The 25,042-nt window shown below is 40.7% G+C and overlaps 2 protein-coding genes across 3 annotated transcripts in view; one reads left to right on the forward strand and one right to left on the reverse strand.

Moving 5' to 3' along the window:
• LOC106596147 (growth hormone-inducible transmembrane protein) overlaps nucleotides 1–7,042 on the reverse strand; it is a 43,191-nt gene extending 36,149 nt beyond the window's left edge. The window contains exons 1-2 of the mRNA XM_045701063.1: nucleotides 6,927–7,042; nucleotides 4,128–4,281 (exon numbers count right to left, since the gene is read on the reverse strand). Of these exons, the coding sequence (XP_045557019.1) occupies nucleotides 4,128–4,259 (132 nt within the window). The 5' untranslated portion in view covers nucleotides 4,260–4,281; nucleotides 6,927–7,042. The remainder of the gene's footprint in view (nucleotides 1–4,127; nucleotides 4,282–6,926) is intronic.
• Nucleotides 7,043–7,505: 463 nt separating this feature from the next.
• LOC106560301 (carbohydrate sulfotransferase 3) lies at nucleotides 7,506–23,498 on the forward strand. Of its 2 annotated transcripts, none has more exons than XM_045701064.1 (4): nucleotides 7,506–7,996; nucleotides 19,323–19,548; nucleotides 19,994–20,173; nucleotides 20,683–23,498. In XM_045701064.1, the coding sequence occupies exons 2-4, from the start codon at nucleotides 19,469–19,471 to the stop codon at nucleotides 21,758–21,760; spliced, it is 1,338 nt and encodes a 445-aa protein (XP_045557020.1). In that variant the 5' UTR covers nucleotides 7,506–7,996; nucleotides 19,323–19,468; the 3' UTR covers nucleotides 21,761–23,498. The 2 variants fall into 2 exon arrangements, with proteins under 2 accessions (XP_045557020.1, XP_045557021.1); XM_045701065.1 differs by lacking the exon at nucleotides 7,506–7,996 and adding an exon at nucleotides 11,253–11,338.
• The last annotated feature ends 1,544 nt before the right edge of the window (nucleotides 23,499–25,042 follow it).

Raw genomic sequence — 25,042 nt, forward strand, 5'->3', positions numbered from 1 at the left:
GTGAAGTAGCTATAGAAACCATCACGCTTTGGGACCAAAACATTTGGACCTGGAGAAGTAGGTAACCAAGGAGTAAATCAGCAGCATAACAAACCAGGGCAGGGAGCCACAAGCTATAGAGAGCCTGATCTCTCTTCATCTCCCTCTCTCAGAGAAAACTCAACAGCTATATAGCAACGACATACAGACAGAGTTGTTCTGTATGGCTCAATCAATTCCAACCGTGTGTCTTCATGTAGTGTAATTAATTGATCTAGTGTTTATTATTAACTTTATTTATCTTATGACTTATTTCTCTATTTTATGTCTCTCTGTATTATTGGTAAGGACCCGTCAGTAAGTATTTCACTGCTAGTCTACACCTGTTGTTTACCAAGCATGTGAACAATACATTTTTGATTTGGCTAGCAGTGTTTTTGTACTGTACAATGTTGGCTACATGTGATGGCAGAGTTTGGAAAACCAATGCTGCAGAATTGATACAAGTCATCAGGATATCATTCTGCCAGGTAGACCTACTTTACAGTCAACATTTATTTGGGAAGGTTTTTTGGGAAAAGTGCAAGAATATGTTGAAGATAAATACACAACACAGAGACAGAAGACGAGAGGTCAAAAGGACGAGAAGTCAATAGAGTAATAACGATTAAGGGAAATAGTGTTTTTTCTGTAATTATTGATCAATGGTTCAGAGACATGGGAGGAATATGTCTTCTGAAATAAGATACTTGTTATTTGGCCATTGGCTAGTTTTATTGCAAGGAATTCTAATTGATCAACCACAGGCTAGGTTTGGATTATAAAACTACATTCTGTCCCTTTGTTGTGTGGAGAGAACTACGGGAGAGAATCACTGAGGACAGGGGAGAATGGCCATCTACTTCTCAGCATAACATCTATGATTTATCCTCTTTGAATAAACCTATTTTCCTCCCTCTGATTTGCTTTGGGGTTTGTGTTATTGAAGAGTAACATCAACTGCTAACACAAGCCTTTAGAAACGTTCATTTGAACAGCACATGATGACTGAATTCTGCGTCGCCAAAATTCAAACAAGACTTTGGACCACACTTTTTGAATACCTGGTTTGCATACCCATTGCTGTTTGAATAAACCTGGATAAAAAAATGTAAAAATGTAATTGTGAACCAAAACCTACTGTGCCCAGAAAAAAAAAAAAAAAAAAAATATATATATATATATATATATATATATATATATATATATATATATATATATATATATATATATATAAATAAAAAACACACACACATCCAAAAAAAACATTGGCAAACTAGCGCCCCCCCCAAAAAATTGGTGTCCCACTGCCAAGTCAAATGAAAGTGTTTTGGTCGCAGTTTTGAGCTCTGACTGGACAAGTGTGTCTTACTCAACTTCTCTGTCAGGGATGACTGTACCTGATGAGGCTTAAGCAAGTGTGTGTATGTGTGTGTGTGTGTGTGTGAGGGATGGGGAAGAGTAATTGTGTACCCAAATAGACGTCCAAACCATATCTTTAACCAGAGATCCATTTTGTCCTTTAAAATACTGCAACATTATTTGATCTAAAAATAAATTGTTTTGACTCTAGTGTTTCATTGGTACAGGTGCATTTGCGAGACAAAACAAAAAAGAAAACCAAGCCAAGCATCCCACAGTTGTCCATAAATTCCCTTTCCCCTCAGTGTCTCACTCACTCGTGTGTCCAACCACTCCCTCTAAACACGCGTGCGTACACAAGCTCCCGTTAGACCTACAGAAATAAATGCCTAGAAAAACTAATCTAACTGATTCTACATCTGCATTGCTTGCTGTTTGGGGTTTTAGGCTGGGTTACTGTATAGCACTTTGTGACATGTCCTGATGTAAAAAGGGCATCATAAATACATTTTTTAAATAAATACATTTTCATTTAAAATGTTACATATAATTTATCTTGTGAAACATGTTTTGGAAAGATTCAAGCTGAATATTGACTATAAATGTGATTTCTGTGGAATGGAGCAGGAGACCATTTTGCATGTGTTTTTTGCCTGTATTTATAGTAGATTTTGGGGGGATTGACATACAGAATTGTGTTACAAAACAAATAGGACCGGTTGTACTATTTAATGGTTTTGATATAATGATTTATTTCAGAAATTCTGACATAGAAAAATATGTAGTATATTTAATTAAACTGCTAATAATACTAGGTACATTTCATATTCACAAATGCAAATGGTCTAATTCAAAACTTAATTTTTACACTTTATAAATTAATTGAAACAATATGGCACTACTTTAACTAAAATGAAAAACACTTAGGCAATTAAAACTTGTATTATTAATGAATATAATTTGTTTGTTTAGGATTCCTGGCAATGTAAATAGTTTGTATGTATGCTTGTTTGCATGTGACTATTCCTCTTTTGTTTGTTGACATTTGTTAATAAAAAAAAAATAATAGAAAAATTAAATAAAATACATTTGATCGATACATTTAATTGATCCACAAGCTAAATACCTTGCCAAATGACAACATCATTATGACAAACTCAAACTGGACTTGTTGACTGAAGTAGGGAAATGTGTGTTCCAACAACGACCTGCATCCAGTCGATTTTCCTCTAAGGCTACTTTGCGGTTGTCACTAGTTACCACAGCCACAAAGTACTAAAAAAATAAAAAATAAATAAAAGGCTATATAGTAAAAATTCATCAAAACAAAAATGTGCTTTTGGTGTTCATTTAAGGTTAGGGTTAGACACAAGGTTAGCAGTGCGGTTAAGGTTATGGTCAAGGGTAAGGTTTAAAATCTGATTTTAAGAAGATCAAATTGTAGAAAGACGGGGTTTATGACTTTGTGGCTGTGGTAACTAGTGACAACCCTACTTTGTGAACTGCTAGTCCCACCCTGACCTTACGTTTTGGATTTAACTGACCTGGAAGACCTTGTGTGTTTCATTTCGGGAATTACTGAACTGATCAATTAGCTCAGTTGGTCAGGTTGTACCACATCTGGCCATGATCGGGAGTCCAATAGGGTGGCACACAAATGGCCCAGCGTTGTCCGGGTTTGGCCAGGGTTTGGCAGTCATTGTAAATAAGAATTAGTTCTTAACTGGCTTGCCTAGTTAAATAAAGGTTTAATAAAATACATTTAAAAAAGGTGTGGTGCCTAGTTGGAACAAAATCCTGCAGTGTGTAGGTAACAGGATTAACTTGATTGATTAGCAGGCTTATAGCCTAGGCCAGGGGTAAACAGACAGGTTTCACACTGAAAATATGCTAAAACATTAGATTTATAAAGAACGTATTTTAAAATCAGAATCATTAAGCCTCGGCCTACTCACCAAACAGATGTCGTAGCCGTAATTCATCCCCATGCAGTGCTCAATGTGGAATTGCTAATCCATTTAGAAAATTCCAAAGAGCAGGTGGAATAAACTACATTTTAAAATTTTATTTAACCTTTATTTAACCAGGTAGGCAAGTTGAGAACAAGTTCTCATTTACAATTGCGACCTGGCCAAAACATTGAATGGCTCTATATCTAAAATAACAATTGTGTTTTGTAACCCAGATTTTTTTTATCTACTTACCAAATTGAGCCCCGTTTCAAATGATCACTGAATGTAACTGTTCCAGATGTGAGATGACTTCACACTATTCTGTTCTGTTTTATTCTGTTACATTATAATGTTTTTTTACTAGAAAATAGGTGTCTTGACTGATAAGGCCTCGGGAAATAAGAGCATATTGTCTGCTAAATGAACAAAACAAGGCTATACCATTGCACAGCCATAGGCTTCTACAAGTAAGCGCCACTTCTGAGATTACTGCCTTTTTGAATATTGTGTTCCACAATACAATTTAACCAGTTGAAATTACGGTTTCAATAAATTAACACATGGTACTTGTCTTTTATTGCTTAAATATGAGCCAATTTAGCAGTTAGGATGTGTTATCTGTACTGGTTATGATCAATAAGGCATTTTTACAAACTGTTGGCATATAGATAAATGTGCACATATTTCTTTCCCCAGTGCAGGCCTTGTGTTCTATAAATGTCTTGTTTTATTTTAGTAAAAATGTGAGTGCTGGAACAGTCCAACAATGTCGAAAGCCCAGCCCTGATGTGTTACCTGGTGGACCTTGAGGGGCAGGCAGCTCTTCAGGGTGGAGCTCCTCAGGGCTGGAGAGCCCTGGGTCAACATAGGACGCAGCCCGGACACAGGGAGACTGCGCAGGCATGCTAGCCTCACCAACATGGTCATGATGAAGCTCTGGAATTACAATCTGAAAACAGTTCCATTTTTATCACTTGAAGCATGAGGTAAGCAGCGAGGAAATGGGTCTACAACAGACAGTCTACAACAGATACACGTTTGGAAACGTTCCTTTAGATATTTCATCTCAAATTCCCCGTCATAATGACCAACTGTCCTGCCCACCGGCACAGTAAGTTGATTGAATTGTATTTAATATCTGGCTTCCCACCGACTGTTTTTGTGCAACCCAATACAATAGGGAGCAACGCGTGTCTATGTAAATACAACCGTGTGGCTAAAAGCAGCTAACTTTAGCTCACTAGCTTGAAAACCAAATGTTGAATTGCATTGATTTCTACGTCGGGTATTAATGAGCGTTTGGATCAGGAAAGTTTCCTCTCACGACCTCAGCAAGCCAGAATGTCAAATACATAATATATTTGAACTTACTTTCCTTTTTAGGAATGTGATACAATATCTCTACAGGAAAGTAGAATTACGTCAACTTTTCAAAGCGCTGGTAGTGAGTTCACATTTCTATCACCTGAAGCATGCGCATAATATGGAAATACAGCATGGATACTTGAAAATACTGGCAGGAGAAGCATGGATACTTATAGCAACGTCGCCAGACTTCCGGGAACACTTGCGAAACAGACCAAGCCGGGGTTTGAGAAGTCAACGAGAGAAGTGAACAATTCTTCCTTAGTTGTTAACTTTCTCAAAATCTAAAAAGGCACAATCTACATTGGAGCCAATGACTTCAGTAGTTGAACATGTTATTACTTCAACCTCATGAAAGTGACAAACTGACACCTTCTCATTTTCTTCAAAAACAACTTTATATCAAAGGGGTGCATTTGATTTGACGGCCTACACATCCGCAGTTTGGCGTGAGCCGATGATGTTTCTGCGTATGAGCTAATCAACGTCACCATGATCTGGGATTTCTATTGGAGGAACAGTCTCTGCCTGTCTCTATACTGTAGAGTTCGTCCATGTGAATACATGGTTCTGCACATGCTTCAGGTGATAGAAATAAACTCAATAACAGCGCTCTGAAAAGTTTGTAATTAAACTTTACTGCTTAATATATTGTCTCACATCCCAACCTGCAAAAGGAGCAACCACACAGACAACTGGTAAAGTCAAAATATAATTGTATTCAACATTCTGGCTTGTAGAGCTTGTGAGAATAAATTTTCCAAACAAATATATGCCAATAATCTCAGACTGTGAACCAGAGGTATCACCACAGATAGAACAATGAGTCAGATATTTTACAGGATGTATAAATATTAAGCATCCAGTTGACTTTTCCACTCACTACCAAATATGGCGATGAGAGGATGCCCAGTGGCTGGAATTTTCTCATCAATTAAATATTTGATCTCCATACAGTTCATTTCCAAAACTATGATTCATTTGCTCCCATTGGAAACGACAGTTTCTGGTCTATCTTGGGTTAGTTATAAAGAATATTTGCAGTCATTGTCAGGCAACTAGCTCGTTTTCTATAGTGAACAAAATATAAACATGTAAAGTATTGCTCCCATGTTTCATGAGCTGAAATAAAAGATCCCAGAAATGTTCCATACACACAAAAATGCTTCCTTCTCTCAAATTTGGTGCTCAAATTTGTTTACATCCCAGTTAGTGAGCAGTTCTCCATTTCTACATTGTTTGGCATATGAAGATGATTAAACAGCATGATCATTACACAGGTGCACCTTGTGCTGGGGACAAAAGGACTCTAAAATGTGCAGTTTTGTCACACAACACAATGCCACAGATGTCTCAAGTTTTGAGGGAGCGTGCAATTGGCATGCTGACTGCAGGAATGTCCACAAGATCTGTTGCCAGAGAATGTAATGTTAATTTCTCTACCATAAGCCGCATCCAAAATCGTTTTACAGAATTTGGCAGTAGTTAAACCAGCCACAAAACCGCCGACTACATGTAACCACGTCGGCCCAGGACCTCCACATCCGGCTTCTTCAACTGCAGGATCGTCTGAGACTAGCCACCCGGACAGCTGAAGAAACTGAGGAGTATTTCTGTCCGTAAAAATGCCCTTTGTGGAAAAACGAATTCGGATTGGCTGGGCCTGGCTCCCTAGTGGGTGGGCCCCTGCCCAGAAACTTGAAATCATTAGATTAGGGCCTAATGAATTTATTTCAATTGACTGATTTCCTTATAAGGACTGTAACTCAGTAAAATCTTTTAATTGTTGCTTTTATATCTTTGTTCAGTATACAAAGGCGAGTGATAAACATAGCTAGCTTACAAGCTGAACATTCTGGTTTTCATAACACAGTATGTTAGCTAACTACAGAATCCCAAAGCTTGGAAAAGTTAAATTAAATAACGAGGATCATGAACACAAAAGTACCAAAACTATATTTCATAGTCATAAATATATATATATTTGATTGAATTTGGCAGAGAATGTTCCTTGTTTTGTAACCATTGCGTACGTCAGTTAACTTAGCAGCTTGCTGGCTATAGTAGCTAGTCGCTGTTTTAAATCTTATCGAGTTGACAAGTTAACCTCGTTTCCTCCTTGAAAGCGTTGCTACAAATATAGACATTGATAGATCATGTGAACAATAAAACACAGTAATCCTACTTACAATGTTTAAAAGACAAGTGAAATCGCTATATATTACATACCAAGCGTGTAGCTAGAGTTCTGTTCACCTTCCTTGAGATAAGTGCGCACTTCATCGACGTAATATGACGCAGTTTCGTGAACGTTCTGATCGATGTCATCATAATCAAGGGACGAATTTCAGTGAAATTATGTGACTTGTAGTTCTTAGGTAGTTTTTTTATTTCTAGAGATTCTAAAGACGTGTAAAATGAATTCCAACAGGTGGCGGCACATCTTCATCCACCAAAAAGTGCTGCAACCTTTGCAAGTCAACTTTTTAGGATAGCATATCTTTCAGTTTCAACTTGCTTATGTATCTTTGGAAAAAAAAAAATTAAATGGGCCATAGCACATTTACGTTGATAAAGAAATACATATGTTTACTGTGAGTGTAATGTTTACTGTCATTTCTGATTGTTTATTTAACTTTTATCTATTTCACTTGCTTTGGCAATGTAAACATATGTTTATCATGCCAATAAAGCCCTCTGAATTGAATTGAGAGAGGGAAAGATGGAGAGAGGGGGGCGAAATCGAGCGAGACAGAGAAAGTGGCCCTCTATATTCGGCTATGTAAAAACAACGATGGGTGAGGGGCCAACCTCTCCACATGTGACTACAGTGTCCATTTTTGGAGGAAGAGCGGCACACTCGGTCACGGTTGGAGTTCTTGCCCTTTCGTTGGGATTAGAGATGTAAAATAATAATTATTCAACCGTTAATGCGTTTTTTGTTTGTTACATATATCTTCCCCAGTTTATTTAATCTCATTGTTGATCGGATTTTTTCCCCATTTATTTTTCGTGTGGACATTTTGAGATACTTTTTTTTTTATTTCTAAACTTTTATTTCTAAAATGTCAACGTTTGCTCGCGTGTTTTTGTAGCCTACCTTCGTCTATGGAATCATCTTGGGGATATTAGAAGTAGCCTAACGGACATGGAGGAGTTGATCAACTTTTTCCCACACAAGGTGCCTTTTGTTCGTGAATAAGGCAGCGTGCTTTTGGAAGACTAGACCATGAGGGAACCCATCGAGCGCACAACTGTCGATTAGGCGACTGGTTGCTTGAGAGCGTCAAAATACAATGGTAAGGAATGCTCGGTTTTAAACCAATTTCTTATTTATACATGTTTTTAAAAAAATAAAGTTGTTGCTTTAGTGTTTTCATTATTTAAAAAAAGTGTTTGCTACTTTTCATTATTTGAGAACAAATAACATGGCATGGTCTATTGATGATTTATTGATGAAGTATTCCTACTTTATTACTAGCCTATTGACTAATTACTGTATGAGGACTTCCTGCTGTATAAATTATGTACTGTATCCAGTGTGGATGACTAGACAATATTTGTGCTCTATCTCACCTGATAGCCCTTGGCTATTGATTTCTAAAGACCAAACACTATATTTGACTGGCTGGGCATACCTGCATGAGCTGGAAGGACCACCAATGGATGAGGGCTTCTAGGGTATCAAACAACCCACAGTGATATGATACCAGCCCTGCTCTCTGCCAATGTGCCAGCCTGTCAGGATCCAATACAGCCTGGTGCGGCAGGTAGCCTAGTGGTTAGAGGTGGGCCAGTGGCCGCAAGGTTGCTGGTTTGAATCCCGGGTCAGATGGGACAAATCTTTCTAGAAGTGAGCTGGCAACCGGAAGGTTGCTGGTGTCAAATCCTAGATGCATTACCTGCTGTTGTGTTCTTGACCAAGGCACTTAACCCCTCTCAACAACAGCTCCCCGGGCACCCAGTGTGGCAGCCCCTGCACCACTCCAAAACCTGTACATGTATGTGTATCTTTCGGAGGGGTTGGTTAAAAGCAGAAGTAACATTTCAGTTGGACCTTGTGTGCAATTGACCAATAAAGTAATCTTGATCTTAATCTTAGCCTGGTCCCAGATCCGTTTGTACTTTCTTGGCCATAGGGTTTGGCAAGACAGCACAAACAGATCTGAGTCCAGGCTAGATCCATTACAGAGTACCACTGAACGGCTCTCTGTAAATATGAGACAACCTGCCATAGGGGCATGGGGCACAGCAATGGGGCATATCATGCACGTAGACTAGAGTATCATGCTTTAAATAGCCCTGTGTAATTACAGTATTACAGTATGTTAAGCTAAACGTATGTTGATAGGGTAAGGCAAAATCACCTGAAGTGAAGTTATGTTGCTATACGTCTGTGGTACCTATGGTAGCCTAATATACCTGCAATGGTAAACTGTTAATTACTTTGTCAAGGTAAGGTAAAAAACAAAAACAGCTGATAGCTTCTATTCTGAAATTATTCAAGATTTCACTTGATACACTGCTTTGCACCGCCAGAACAGGTGAAAATAAAACCATATGTTCTTCAAGCTTCGCTGACTGCATTAATTGAAATTTCACACAGAGAAATGGTTACAAATGTGATTGTCATGCTGGCTCTTCTATCTTCAGTCCCCTTTCATAAAAAAAAAGAAAAAAAAAGAAACAATCATATTTGAGCCTTAAGAAGAAGGCATCCATTAAAAGCATTTGTAACATGCTGATAAATGGGGAGATGGTGGTTCCTTCATGAGCTGATCATCAAACGTGTCATATGCCTCAGTGGGTTGTGAATGTTTCGATGGCAGCTCTGTAAAGATGAGCTCTTTCTGACACCACGCTTCCATGGGATAATAAGCTCAGATAATTGGTGTGTACTGGCTTACATTATAAATCATGAATCCATTTGAAAGAAAATCCTATTTTGTATATGTTCTTTTGATGGTTTTCACAGTAATCTATGATCCCGAGTGGCTCATCGGTCTAAGGCACTGCATCTCAGTGGAAGAGGTGTCACTACAGTCCCTGGTTCAAATCCAGGCTGTATCACATCCAGCTAGGATTGGGAGTCCCATACGGTGGCTCACAATTGGCCCAGCGTTGTACGGGTTTGTCCAGGGGTTGGCTCTCATTGTAAATAAGAATTTGTTTTTAACTGACTTGCCTTGTTAAATAAAGGTTAAATTAAAAAAAGCTATTAGCTTATGCTATGGGACTTAGCGACAATGTTGTACATGTAGTGTAGTACAGTTTTCACTGAAGGTAAAAATACAAAATGTTAGAGAACAACCATTGGACCCAACACAGTTACATGGTGTTATTGAACTATGCCAAAAATCACCCGTATGACAAATAACAAATGAACCAATCTTCATCCAGCTATGGGCAATTGTTAAGCAATGGTTAGGAAGCTCTCAATGCATTTCCCTTCTCATTTCCCCTGGCATGTCTCCCATTGGCTGTGGTCTGTGGCTATATGATGATAGCATTTCTCCCATTGGCTGTGGTCTGTGGCTATATGATGGTGGCATGTCTCCCATTGGCTGTGGTCTATGGCTATATGATGATGGCATGTCTCCCATTGGTTGTGGTCTGTGGCTATAGGATGATGGCATGTCTCTTATTGGCTGTGGTCTGTGGCTATATAATGCTGAGTACCTCTCATGCATGCACTCAAATGTCCCCCTCGATTAGTCTTTCCATGATTCCTCGCGTCCTCTTCCTTCTGAAACAGCATTGGAGGAAAAGATCCAAGGTCCATCCCTTCTGACCTAATCCTCCAATGTGTTTTGAGGAGAAAGGACGCAGGGAATTGAGAAAGGACGTGCAAGTGACTCTGGGGCTGGTCGGCATTTATTGAGATGATTCATGTATTGGAGGCAGCTCTACAGAGTGGTCACTAGCTGGCACAGCCACAAAGTCATCCAATCTGATTTTAAACCTAACCCGAACCACTCTGCTAACCCTAATTCCTAACCCTAACCTTAAATTTACAATATAGATCATTTTGGCTTTGCAGCTGGCCAATCTAGCGGAACTGTCTCAGTTCTGCCTCCAGGTCAAGACTATTGACAATAAACGTCAACCTGCGACCTACAATTTTTTTTAAATGAAAATGTAACCTTTATTTAACTAGACAGGTCAGTTAAGAACTCACCCACTATACCCACCCATGGCTGTGCCCCTGCCCAGAGACTTGAAATCCATAGATTATTTTTTACATTTAACTAGGCAAGTCAATTAAGAACAAATTCTTATTTACAATGACGGCCAAACCCAGACAACGCTGGGCCAATTGTGCGTTGCCCTATGGGACTCCCAATCACAGCCAGATGTGATACAGCCTGGATTTGAACCAGGGACTGTAGTGATGCCTCTTGCACTGGGATGCAGTGCCTTAGTCCACCGCGCCACTCGGGAGCCGAAAAAGATCACAATACTGTGATCTCAGGCCAGAAGTTTTTTTTCAGTCTGAACTCTGTGAGAGACCTTTGTGTCTGTGTCTTGCGGGCAGACGGTGTAAGACGGAGATGGGCAGAGGGAGATTTCCTCTCTGGGGAAAACACAGACTCAGTGTACTCCAAGTCCAACTTGTGATTACCAACTAGTCCACGTCAACAGTGAGTGCTGGGTCTAGTTCCAATTCAAAACTTTTACTCTAAGTCCTATAACTCATTCACTTTTTGAGAGAATTTCACAGGATTTGTCTAATCATTTTGGGAGTTAAGATTTGCAGTCTTTTGGACAGGCTACAGTAGCAGCCTGAGGCAGACAGAGGTTGCAACAGGGTGTTAGAACTCAGCCTTCATAGCACCAACAAAAATAGATAGGAAATCTGAGGCATCATGGGAATTCAGAAGACAGAAAGGGGAGAACATCAGGGATACTGGGATTTTGGATGAATACATGGATACCATTTTTATGCCTCTGCATCCAGTATAAAATAAGTTATAAGTAGTTTCGCAAGCCAATGCTAACTAGCGATGGCACAAAGGAAGTTAGAGGTAGTTTCGCAAGCTAATGCTAACTAGCGATGGCACCATGACTGGAAGACTATGATATCTACTAGCATGTTAGCAGTTACCATAGACTTCCAGTCATTGCACTAACGCTAGTTAGCAACTTCCTTCAAACTGCACACAGAGACGTAAAAATGGTATCCACGAGTTCCTCTGACTCCGGGAAGGTAGATTAGAGTGCTTCATTGCCAAAATCCTGAAGTATCCCTTTAAGTGTGGTTTACTCTTATTAACAACCAGTCATCTGCAATCAGGCTTTGGACTTGTTAGTCTTTCTTCATTTCCATATACTTACATGGTTGATACAGTGTAGAGTACATTTGTTTGACATTTTAGTCATTTAGCAGAGGCTCTTATCCAGAGCGACTTACAGTTCATCTTAAGGTAGCTGGGTGAGACAACCACATATCACGGTCATAGTATAGTACAGTGTGTTACATGACAAAGCACAAAACCTAATGTCAAAGGCTATAATGTCAGAGTGAAAATGTCTAAAATACACCAAGGCTGCAGTGTATTTGGGTCAGGAGTTACAACAAGAGCTTCATCCTCAGCTTTAATGGGAGCTGCCGTCTCTCTGGGGCTGTGTCCCAGTGTATAGTGCACTGCTTTCTCTGATCTGATCTGAAAAAAATACCAATTAGTGTAAAAAAGATCAGAATTGGGCTGCCTGTCTAAACGCAGCCAGGGACAAGTGAATACGAGTCAGTTGTTGTGTTTGAAGCAGTTTGTATGAATCTGAGTGGTTACATACAGTACATGTTAAATGGTTACGAGACAGAGATAATGAGACTCTTGCTGTAATCAAAGGGAAGGTACTACTGAAGGCCTCCGTATTCAGGCAGGCAGTTTAAAGCAGAAGTGTGTCACCATCCAGGACCTGGAGAAGGCACAGTTACGCCGAAACGTTGGTGATTTACCTAATCAATTACACAGAGTTTATATATACGTAAAGTGCGACTCTCTTTATTTCCATAGCTTATAGTTTATTCGCCGTTAGTCAGCACCTCTACATAAAATAATTTTCTCTGGGTGTGCACCAGCTCATGTTTTGATTAATTTACAAGTATGTCTATTCTGCTGTGAATCAAAAATACACGCTCTAAGTTCTCTCAATGTTGACACGTTACCAAGACATTCCTAAGCTTGTAGAAAGTTTTGTACGTTTGTAGAAAGAGATTTGCAAGTTAAAAAAATGTGATTTGAGCAGTCCTGAGGGAAGGACCTTTTACTCCTGGCCAATCAGTTCCTTCTGCCAAAACCATAGCTGCCTAACCATTGGCTGGATTTTTCCATCAATCAGATGGTTAACAAAAAAATATAGATGTTTTCCCCTCACATCTAAAACTGCCTGATAAAGCTAGCCAGTTGATAGTAAAGCTAGGATGAATGTCAGAGGCCAGCTAGCTAACACAATATCAGCTGTCAATGCTATGGCTTGTCTGGAGTTCGTCTGAAATGTACATTGTATTTCACAAGATAAACAAACTACTGCCTTGCCTTTACACCCAAAAAAATGTATGTACACAGATAAAAGAGATGATTACCTTCAAGTAGAACGTTTTGGTTGTGTTTACCTCATCCTCTCTAGCTGATGTGGTTAGCTACTTCCTGAGATTTGATTGATGAAACAATCCAGCCAATAGTTAGGCAGCTATAGTTTTGGCAGAGGGAACTGATTGCTCAGGAGCAGTGGTGTAAAGTACTTAAGTAAAAATACTTGAAAGTACTACTTAAGTAGTTTTTTTGGGTATCTGTACTTTACTTTACTATTTTATATTTTTTACAACTTTTACTTTTAATTCACTACATTCCTAAAGAAAATGATGTACTTTTTACTCCAAACATTTTCCCTGACACCCAAAAGTACTCATTACATTTTGAATGCTTAGCAGGACAATAAAAATAGTCTAATTCATACACATCCCTGGTGAACATCCCTGGTGATCCCTACAGTCTCTTATCTGGTGGACTCACTAAACACATCCTTCGTTTGTAAAGGATGTCTGGGTGTTGGAGCGTGCCCCTGGCCATCCTTACATGTAAAATGTAAAAAATCAATAATTTTATATTGTTGCCGTCTGGTTTGCTTAATATTAGGAACTTGAAATGATTTATACTTTTACTTTTGATACTTAAATATATTTTATCAATGACATTTACTTTTGATACTTAAGTATATTTAAAACCAAATACTTTTAGACTTTTACTCAAGTAGTATTTTACTGGGTGACTCACTTTTACTCAAGTCGTTTTCTATTAAGGTATCTTTACTTTTACTCATTTATGAAAATTGGGGACTTTTTCCACCACTGGTCTGAAGTAAAAGGTCCTGTCCTCAGAGCTGCTCAAATCAAAACATTTTTACTTGCAAATCTCTTTCTACAAACTTACAAACTTTCTACAAGCTTATTACTGCTGCTTTTATTTTTGTAGGTATTTTTCTTTAAACTACATTGTTGGTTAAGGGCTTGTAAGTAATCATTTCACTGTAAGGTCTACACCTGTTGTATTCGGTGCATGTGACAAATACAATTTGATTTGATTTTAATCTCTTGGTAACGTGACAACTTTGAGAGAACTCAGAGCGCACGCAGATACAAAATCTGCAAGTGTATTTTTGATTCATAGCAGAATATTCATACTCGTTAAATGGATTTGTAATAATTCAGAAAATGTCAAGTTACATGTTTGCGACCAATGTTAAATATTTAACACATCGTGATACAACCTTGCAAAATGTAATTACACATTTTGCGAATTATACTTGCAACCACAAATCTCAATGTGCAACCACAAAACTCAAAATACAAACTGGTGTAGTTCTGTCATCATTATAATCCCAAACGAGGTTCTGGTCAGAAGTAGTGTACTATATAGGGTGCCATTTGATCCATATGGAGGAGTCAGCCAGGCCTTGGATCTTTAACGGTCTCAGGATACTTTTGTGTTTATTTAACCTTTATTGAACTAGTCAAGTCAGCTAAGAACAAGTTCTTATTTACAATGACGGCCTGCCCCGGCCAATCCCTAACCCGGACGACACTGGGCCAATTGTTGCCGCCCTGCGGGACTCCCAATCACGGCCGGTTGTGATACAGCCTGGAATCAAAACAGGGTCTGTAATGACACCTCTAGTACTGAGATGCAGTGCCTTAGACCGCTGCGCCACTCGGGAGCCCCTACTTAAGGATCACGGCCTTTTACTGTAGCTGCTGCCAGGGGGACCTCATAAACAGCCATTTCCACAATTATGTGGCCCCAATGGCTCCTTGTTCCCTATATAGGGCACCTCTTTAGGGCTCTGGTCAGAAGTCATGCACTGTGTAGCGAATTGAGTGCCATTTAGGACACCGTATTAATGATCACAGGTTACTATAGCAACCATTAGAGGGACCTAATAAACTGACCTTTTCACACACACACAGATGTGCCTTTTGAAACACTTATTAACATACAGTATACACGTTTTAGCCAGCTATACGATTCAAATCAGATGGTTTACAAGTTCTGCCTCATGTTTATACACTTTTCTTGATATCGCTATTAGATAGACATTTGAATAGAAATAGACCATAGTGTTATAGGCCTACAGCTGGTTTGTCACAACACCATGGTAGTTGTGGTGGCAGACACATAGACAACGGGTTAACCTGTCTCTTTTCATTGAATGGGCCATTATATCAAACCGGTTCAATAATGATGTACATTTTCACCTCAATCATCACCTCAATCAATGTAGTAGTTGTTACTGTGGGTGAATAGCCACAGTCTCTCGTCATGTAAGATACCCTTTCTGATGGCAGGCAGTGAGTTTAAAGGGGCAATCTGGAATTGGAACATCCATGTATTTTTATTTTTAGGAATGATATAATAGTCATTGATATTTGAAGAATATAACTTAATTTAAGAGTGGTTACATTTCTCCAGCCACATCCTTCAGTTGTTTACAGAAAAAAAGAGTGGTGGGTTGACCGCTTTGGTTTAGTTTAAATCCCAGATTGCCCATTTCATCTTGGATCATTAGTCAGGGATTAAAGCCAAGCTGACATTATCCCAACAGTAACATTATAGTAATCCTTCAGCAGAATGGGCAGGATATCCCTAAATAGGCCTCATTACATCCGTCTTTGTCTTCAATGGATAGACTCTACTCACTCTGCAAGCCAGGTACAGCTAGGGATGCATCCAAAATGGGACCCTATTCCTTACAATGGGCCCTGGTCAAAAGTAGTGCACGATAACGGGAATAGTGGTCAAAAGTAGTGCACTATAAAGGGAATAGTGGTCAAAAGTAGTGCACTATAAAGGGAATAGTGGTCAAAAGTAGTGCACTTTAAAGGGAAAAGTGGTCAAAAGTAGTGCACTATAAAGGAAATAGTGGTCAAAAGTAGTGCACTATAAAGGGAATAGGGAGTCATTTGGGACCGATACCAGGTTTCATATCCTGCTGCAGTTCTGCTTGCTCACACTCTCACAGTCTCATAATGGTTACAATTTATGGCCCCGTGACAAGCAGGTTTTCCCCCTCAATTTCTGTTTACTTTTTGCCTTTTTGCTGTTTCCCATGTATCCCCCTGTTCAAAGGTAACTGTTTTACTGCAGTGTTAGGTCACTGTTTAGGTGCTCAGTCTGGGAGCTCTCTGTTGGAATAATGAAAGCCCTTCTTCACTATTCATAGCACCTCCGTCACTCGGTCGCGTCAAGAACATTCTCAAGCTGCCCTCTGCCGGCGGCACCATAGTGGTGCCTTAAGGATCTCTACAGATCGGTGTCCCATCCTCGGGACGGTTGAGCTAATGTGTGCTAATGTGATTAGCATGATGTTGTAAGTAACAAGAAAGATTTCCCAGGACATAGACATATCTGATATTGGCAGAAAGCTTAAATTCTTGTCAATCTACCTGCACTGTTTACACAATTTACAGTAGCTATTATAGTGAAATAATACCATGCTATTGTTTGAGGAGAGTGCACCGTTATGAACTTGAAAAGTTATCAATAAACCAATTTGGCACATTTGGGGGTCTTGATACAACATTTTGAGCAGAAATACAATGGTTCATTGGATCAGTCTAAAACTTTGCCCATGCGCTACTGCCATCTATTGGCCACAATCTAAATTGCGCTTGGCCTGGAATAATACATTATGGCCTTTCTCTTGCAAAGATGATGGTACTTTGTATTATCTTTTACCAGATCTAATGTGTTATATTCTCTCCTACATTCAGTTCACATTTCCACAACCTTCAAAGTGTTTCCTTTTAAATGGTATCAAGAATATGAATTTCCTTGCTTCAGGTCCTGAACTACAGGCACTTAGATTTTGGTATGTCATTTTAAGCAAACATTTTTAGGGGCGGATCCTTTTAAAGTGGTGATAAGCCCGGTCATTCTGGACGGAGGGTAAATACTATTTAGTCTAAATTACACTATAGTGCCTGGAAATGCGATGAAATTGTTAAAGTAGTCAAATATTTAGCAGGAAATATCTTTGCCAGCATTTTCATGTTGTCAAATTTACTTTAGACAGGTGTCAATGTTGTCATTAGCTAGCAAAGTTCTTAAAGAGTAGCTGGCAATGCTGACGTTAGCTAGCTAAAATCCGGTGGCCTCCCCTCAATCTTAGCTAGATAGCTAACGTTATATTGCATCTAATGTTAATCTGGCGACATCAAAATTATGACGAAAGGTTTTCCTACTAATTATTTGCCTCCTTTTGAATGTCATAGTATTTACAAGCCACTGTAATGCACTTTTGATGAAATCTTCATCAGTGCTCATTGACGATGCATTGAGTAGAATGCTCAGTCCAAAACAAACGTTCAAAACAATATTGTGACGAAATCAACAACCCATGAATAGCCTGGTCCCAGATCTGTTTGTATTAACTTGTGAACTCCTATCTCCATCATTGAATAAATGATTAGGAGTTGGTAAGACAGCACCAACAGATCTGAGACCAGGCTACAGTACGTCTTCACCAGACAGTGGTTTGTTCCCTGCTGGACATGTCACTGAGTGCTCTTGAGTCTTCTCTTAAAATACCTCATTGAGTGCTGACATAAAGTTGCAGCTGGTGGATTGGGTACCTTGGTGACATACATTACATGGCCAACAGTATGTGGATTAGGCTATTTCAGCCACACCTGTTGCTGACAGGTGTATAAACTCGAGCACACAACCATGCAATCTCCATAGACAAACATTGACCCATACTGAAGAGCTCAGTGACTTTCTGCCCTGCTAGAGCAGCCCCGGTAAACTGTAAGCGCTGTTATTGTGAAGTGGAAATGTGTAGGAGCAACAATGGCTGTTTCAGTATAGCAATGCCCCCGTGCACAGAGCGAGGTCCATACAGAAATGGTTTGTCGATGATTTTGGAATGAGATGTTCAACGAGCAGGGGTCCACATACCTTTGGCCATGTAATGTTTGACAGTATTGGTTGCATTCAAAGCCTAGATATGTTATTCCTCTGTGTATGGGTCATGTTACAACACATTTTAATGCTATTATCGCCATGTAGATGCAATATGATCGACTTATATTAAATATTATTGTAATAGATTTGAGACAGCGCGATTGAGAGACAGAGAGAGGCTCAGTCTGAGCAAACATTGTTTTATCTCTAGAGGGACACCAGCTTTCGACACTAGCATTGTGGGTGGGTTCTTGAAATCCCCCTGTAGCCCTAAAGAAAACACAGGCAGACCCAAGGGAAGTAGCAGATTAAATTCCCCCTGTGAAACCACTCTGACGCTTTCTATTCTTACACCACTGTGATATGAAATGATATTATCGTCTCCGAAAATGGGTCCTACACCAATTGACGGGAAGCTAGCATGACCCATAAACACAGCTATTAAACTCCCACCTCAAACCACCAACATGCTGACTTAGCGACAAGGCACTGATTCATCTACACCAGGCTATACTATATCATACTGTATGTAGAACCTGTTATACTTTCTCCTCCATTTGACTGGATATCAACAGATTCGTTTTCAGAAGATTTCATCTAACACAACTATACTATAACAATTTATGTAAACTTTACTATAACAATTTAAATCATCTATACTATTAAAATGTACGTAATCTCTACTATAACAATTCAAGTCCTCTATGCTGTAACAGTTGAAGTCCTCTATACTATAACAGTTGAAGTCCTCTATACTATAACAGTTGAAGTCCTCTATACTGTAACAGTTGAAGTCCTCTATACTGTAACAGTTGAAGTCCTCTATACTGTAACAGTTGAAGTCCTATATACTGTAACAGTTGAAGTCCTCTATACAATAACAGTTGAAGTCCTCTATACTGTAACAGTTGAAGTCCTCTATACTGTAACAGTTGAAGTCCTCTATACTGTAACAGTTGAAGTCCTCTATACTATAACAGTTGAAGTCCTCTATACTGTAACAGTTGAAGTCCTCTATACTATAACAGTTGAAGTCCTCTATACTATAACAGTTGAAGTCCTCTATACTGTAACAGTGGAAGTCCTTTAAGGTTTGTGTTCTTGTTTACAGTACTGTGGCGTGAAAGTGTGACAGTTTATTAATGTTAATTTCATTTTGCAGAATGAAGCAGCCGTCTATACGATGGAAAATACAACAACAACTCTTTGAATAGGCAGCGGGAGTCTGGAGGAGAGAAGAAGATTGGCAGAAGCTATTAAGAAGACATTCCGTGACAGCAGCAGATCCCGGCACAGCTACATCACAGAATGAGGATGAAATACACAATCTCCCTTGTCTTCATTGTGGCACTGGTCATCATTGAGAAGGAAAACAACATTATCTCACGGTAAACCTAAGCCCATCTCCATGATAAACAGAGAGTGTGTGTGTGTGTGTGTGTGTGTGTGTGTGTGTGTGTGTGTGTGTGTGTGTGTGTGTGTGTGTGTGTGTGTGTGTGTGTGTGTGTGTGTGTGTGTGTGTGTGTGTGTGTGTGTGTGTGTGTGTGTGTGTATGCATTAGGTCTGTCTGTTGTACTGATCTCCCTCAGATTGGAACAGGCTCACCTTTATTCAGAGTGGTGTGTTTGTGACATTCGTTTCAGCTACTCACAAAGCGGTATCAAGTGTCATGCTGTGTTTTCCAAGTAGTCTGATTGGATGAAGTAGTCATGATGTCAAGATTTCAATTGCGTAGATTGTTTACTTACTTGAATTGATTTCACTGTCTGTGGATAAGATGGTCTTGTAAAACTATAAAACATGTTGTTTAACACTGCCAACCCTGTCTTTTAGGGTTTCAGACAAGCTCACCCCAAAGCAGACCCCCCAGACACCCCTTCAGCCCAGTAACTCTGCCCCAGCCTCAGCCCTGGGTCTCCTGAAGTTTAATGGCTCCTCCTTCACTACCCTGAGCAAACTGGACCCTGTCTTCACCATCATGAAGAGACGCCTGGAGAACTACACCGAGCAGAGGTCTGTGTGTTTAGCATGATATACTATTTATCATACAATAAGACAAACAGTCTGGCCTTAATGGCTACATGTTCTCCTAAATCTACATCCTGTACAGCCAGGAGAGGACTGGCCATCCCTCAGAGCCTGGTTCCTCTCTAGGTTTCTTTCTAGGTTCCTGCCTTCCAGGGAGTTTTTCCTAGCCACTGTGCTTCTGCCTCTGCATTGCTTCTTCTTTGGGGTTTTAGGCTGGGTATCTGTAAAGCACTTAGTGACAACTGCTGATACAAAAAGGCATTTATAAAATATATGTGATTGATTAATTGACACTACAGTACCTATAATTCTGTGTGTAACTTATCATGTTTGATCTCAGTAAAGACATTCCTGAAGAAAGCATAATGGTGTCCCCAATCCTGATCAGTATTTGTATGTGTGATGTCCAAGTGGTTTGGAATAACGTTTAAAAAGACATATCCGATCTGATTGACATTGGACAATAAAGTTTTGTATTTTGTACTGTATTGTAGGTCAGAGGTCATAGGGTCAGCAGGAAACAGAAAGCACATCCTCCTATTGGCCACTACGCGGACAGGCTCCTCCTTCGTGGGCGAGTTCTTCAACCAGCAGGGAGACAACATGTTCTACCTGTTCGAGCCGCTGTGGCACGTCGAGAGGTCGCTGACGTTAGAGAGCGGCGGGACCAACGCCACAGCCGCCGCCCGGGCCTACCGGGAAGTCCTCCAGGGGCTCTTCCTGTGTGACTTCACCCCTCTGGAGAGCTTTATTGACCCACTTCCTGTAGACCACGTTACCTCAGCCCTGTTCAGGAGAGAATCTAGCAGCTCTCTCTGTGAGGAGTCCGTCTGTAGCCCGTTCGTTAAGAAAGTCTTTGAACGCTACCATTGCCGGACCAGGAAGTGTGGTCCCCTCAACCTGACCATGGCGTCCGAGTCATGCCAGCAGAAGGAGCACAGGGCCATTAAATCCGTCCGGGTGCGTCAGCTGGAGACCCTGAGACCCCTCGCTGAGGACCCTCGTCTAGATATCAAGTTCATCCAGCTGGTGAGGGACCCCAGAGCTGTTCTGGCCTCCCGCATGGTGGCCTTCTCCGCCAAGTACAACAACTGGAAGAAGTGGGCCGTGGACGGAGACGTGCCCATTGACGACGACGAGGTGAGGAAGCTGAAAGGGAACTGCGACAATATCAGGATGTCTGCGGAGGTTGGCCTGAGGCAGCCGTCGTGGCTGAGGCGGAGGTACATGCTAGTACGGTACGAGGATATCGCTAGATTCCCTATGAGGAAGGCAGCGGAGATGTACAAGTTCACCGGGATCCCGTTCACTCCTCAGGTGAAAGACTGGGTGTTAAAGAACACCCAGGCTTCCAATGAGGCTAGTGGAGTGTATTCAACACAGAAGAACTCCTCCGAGCAAGTAGAGAAATGGAGGTTCAGCATACCGTACAAACTAGCCCAGGTGGTGCAGAGGGTTTGTGGACCCACGATGAAACTGTTTGGCTACAGGTTTGTGAACAGTGAGGCCATGCTGACGGACAAGTCTATCAGTTTGATCGAAGAAAAGATTTTCATACAAAACTTTTCATAGACATTTTACAGTAATTCTGAACTCTGCTCATCAGACAAAGTGGACAAACAGATACGATTATGAAGTGATAGTTGTGAGGATATTTATTGGGGACTGTACTAGTATACCACAGAGTAATGTATAAGACCCTTTATAGATATATATTAAATGATAACATGTTACACTCCAGGGTGTAGAAGGAAATACACATTTTGTGTGTAATAACAATAAATGAATACAAAAACGAGTACTACCTTTTAACTTTTTACAGGGACATTTAACAAAATAAAATGTTTGTTATATGAGTACTACATGGTAGAAAACCCTTGTTATATAATTACTACATGGTAGAAACCCCTTGTTATATGAGTACTACATGGAGAAAACCCTTGTTATATGAGTACTACATGGTAGAAACCCCTTGTTACATGAGTACTACATGGTAGAAAACACTTGTTATATGATTACTACATGGTAGAAACCCCTTGTTACATGAGTACTACATGGTAGAAACCCCTTGTTACATGAGTAATACATGGTAGAAAACACTTGTTATATGAGTACTACATGGTAGAAAAGTTGTTTGTTATGCACCTTTGCCACCTTCTCTCCCCAACTAATTCAAGCTTTTTAAATCTGGTTGTAGGGTGGCCAAGCTTGTCCTTGAACAGTTTCCCTGTTGAAGTGTATTTTTGTTCTGTCAAGCAAGCCACGGGTTAATAACAGTAGCTGATTTTGAACTGAGCTGAAGAGAAGGGAGTTAAATGAATGGCTTGCTCTGTGTGTGTGGACAGCAAGATACTAGCAGGACATTCCAATGTTTTGGTCTTGTATTTTCTATAGCGTTTACCTATAAAGAAGGGATGTTCTTTCATGTTAATTTAATATATTATTTTATTTGTATTGAGATTGAGAGATTATGGCTATGGCTTTTGCACATGCTACATAGATGGATAGTTTTATCCTCGCTAACTGATGGGACCCCTTACTTCCAGACCTGGGTTCAAATAGTAGTAGAAATCTTTCATACGGTTTTAGCATTTGCCAGGAGTGCCATATGGGCGGGCTTTGCTGTTTTGAGATTATTCTATTGGTTAATAACACCAGCTAAAGTATTTGATATGATTTTGAATACTATTTGAACCCAGGTCTGCTTCATGAACACATCGGCTAGGTGAGTGAGTATCTGTACATGCATGTTACTGTTTTAGTTTTAATTGGCTGTTAGTGCTTCACGTTGTGGAAGTCGACGGTGAGCGTAGCGACTCACTCTGTAAAAACAGATGTCTTCAGTGGTCCTGTATGTACAGACATTGTGTGTCCCAAAAGGCACCCTGTTCCCCATAATGCACCATAGGGAATAGGCACATACATTCCTCCTGCAGCTGGTTTGCAGAATTGTGTGAGGTTTATCAGCAGCTTTCTGTCCTTTGACACAAGTCTCCTGGCTGGTGATGATGGACGAGAAGAGGACCAGGGGACTAAAAGACTGGGTGTACGTTCCAAATGGCATCCTATTCCGTATATAGTGCACTATTTTTGACCACTACCCCATAGGGCTCTGGTCAAAGGTAGTGCACTATGGAGGGAATAGGTTGCCCTTTGGGAGGCATTATTGTTTTGTCTATATGTATGCCTATGCTTTTTCTCATTCTGGTGTTAAGTTAAATCCTTTGCTTTTCATTTCAGTGGAATTCACTATTGTTGTGTGTGGTTGTTTGGCCTTTTACTGTACAAGTAAATTGAATACTGACAAGTCTACTTTTGTTGTTTCCTTGTTTTGCTGTCAGATGTATTTTAAACTATAAGGTGACATTTCTTCAAATACACTGCTCAAAAAAATAAAGGGAACACTTAAACAACACAATGTAACTCCAAGTCAATCACACTTCTGTGAAATCACACTGTCCACTTAGGAAGCAACACTGATTGACAATAAATTTTACATGATGTTGTGCAAATGGAATAGACAACAGGTGGAAATTATAGGCAATAAGCAAGACACCCCCAATAAAGGAGTGGTTCAGCAGGTGGTGACCACAGACCACGTCTCAGTTCCTATGCTTCCTGGCTGATGTTTTGGTCACTTTTGAATGCTGGCGGTGCTTTCACTCTAGTGGTAGCATGAGACGGAGTCTACAACCCACACAAGTGGCTCAGGTAGTGCAGCTCATCCAGGATGGCACATCAATGCGAGCTGTGGCAAGAAGGTTTGCTGTGTCTGTCAGCGTAGTGTCCAGAGCATGGAGGCGCTACCAGGAGACAGGCCAGTACATCAGGAGACGTGGATGAGGCCGTAGGAGGGCAACAACCCAGCAGCAGGACCGCTACCTCCGCCTTTGTGCAAGGAGGAGCAGGAGAAGCACTGCCAGAGCCCTGCAAAATGACCTCCAGCAGGCCACAAATGTGCATGTGTCTGCTCAAACGGTCAGAAACAGACTCCATGAGGGTGGTATGAGGGCCCGACGTCCACAGGTGGGGGTTGTGCTTACAGCCCAACACCGTGCAGGACGTTTGGCATTTGCCAGAGAACACCAAGATTGGCAAATTCGCCACTGGCGCCCTGTGCTCTTCACAGATGAAAGCAGGTTCACGCTGAGCACGTGACAGACGTGACAGAGTCTGGAGACGCCGTGGAGAACGTTCTGCTGCCTGCAACATCCTCCAGCATGACCGGTTTGGCAGTGGGTCAGTCATGGTGTGGGGTGGCATTTCTTTGGGGGACCGCACAGCCCTCTGTGCTCGCCAGAGGTAGCCTGACTGCCATTAGGTACCAAAATGAGATCCTCAGACCCCTTGTGAGACCATATGCTGGTGCGGTTGGCCCTGGGTTCCTCCTAATTCAAGACAATGCTAGACCTCATGTGGCTGGAGTGTGTCAGCAGTTCCTGCAAGATGAAGACATTGATGCTATGGACTGGCCCGCCCGTTCCCCAGACCTGAATCCAATTGAGCACATCTGGGACATCATGTCTCGCTCCATCCACCAACGCCACGTTGCACCACAGACTGTCCAGGAGTTGGCGGATGCTTTAGTCCAGGTCTGGGAGGAGATCCCTCAGGAGACCATCCGCCACCTCATCAGGAGCATGCCCAGGCGTTGTAGGGAGGTCATACAGGCACGTGGAGGCCACACACACTACTGAGCCTAATTTTGACTTGTTTTAAAGACATTACATCAAAGTTGGATCAGCCTGTAGTGTGGTTTTCCACTTTAATTTTGAGTGTGACTCCAAATCCAGACCTCCATGGGTTGATAAATTGGATTTCCATTGATTATTTTTGTGTGATTTTGTTGTCAGC

This window comes from Salmo salar, chromosome ssa18 (assembly GCF_905237065.1).
Source record: "Salmo salar chromosome ssa18, Ssal_v3.1, whole genome shotgun sequence".
Lineage (NCBI taxonomy): Eukaryota > Metazoa > Chordata > Actinopteri > Salmoniformes > Salmonidae > Salmo > Salmo salar.

Bases quoted from the DNA above. Each gene is read 5' to 3' on its own strand.
- LOC106560301 (XM_045701064.1), top strand. From the start codon at position 19,469: ATGAGGATGAAATACACAATCTCCCTTGTCTTCATTGTGGCACTGGTC. The intron at 19,549-19,993 runs GTAAACCTAAGC...CCTGTCTTTTAG, and splicing joins GAAAACAACATTATCTCACG to GGTTTCAGACAAGCTCACCC. The intron at 20,174-20,682 runs GTCTGTGTGTTT...ACTGTATTGTAG, and splicing joins GAGAACTACACCGAGCAGAG to GTCAGAGGTCATAGGGTCAG.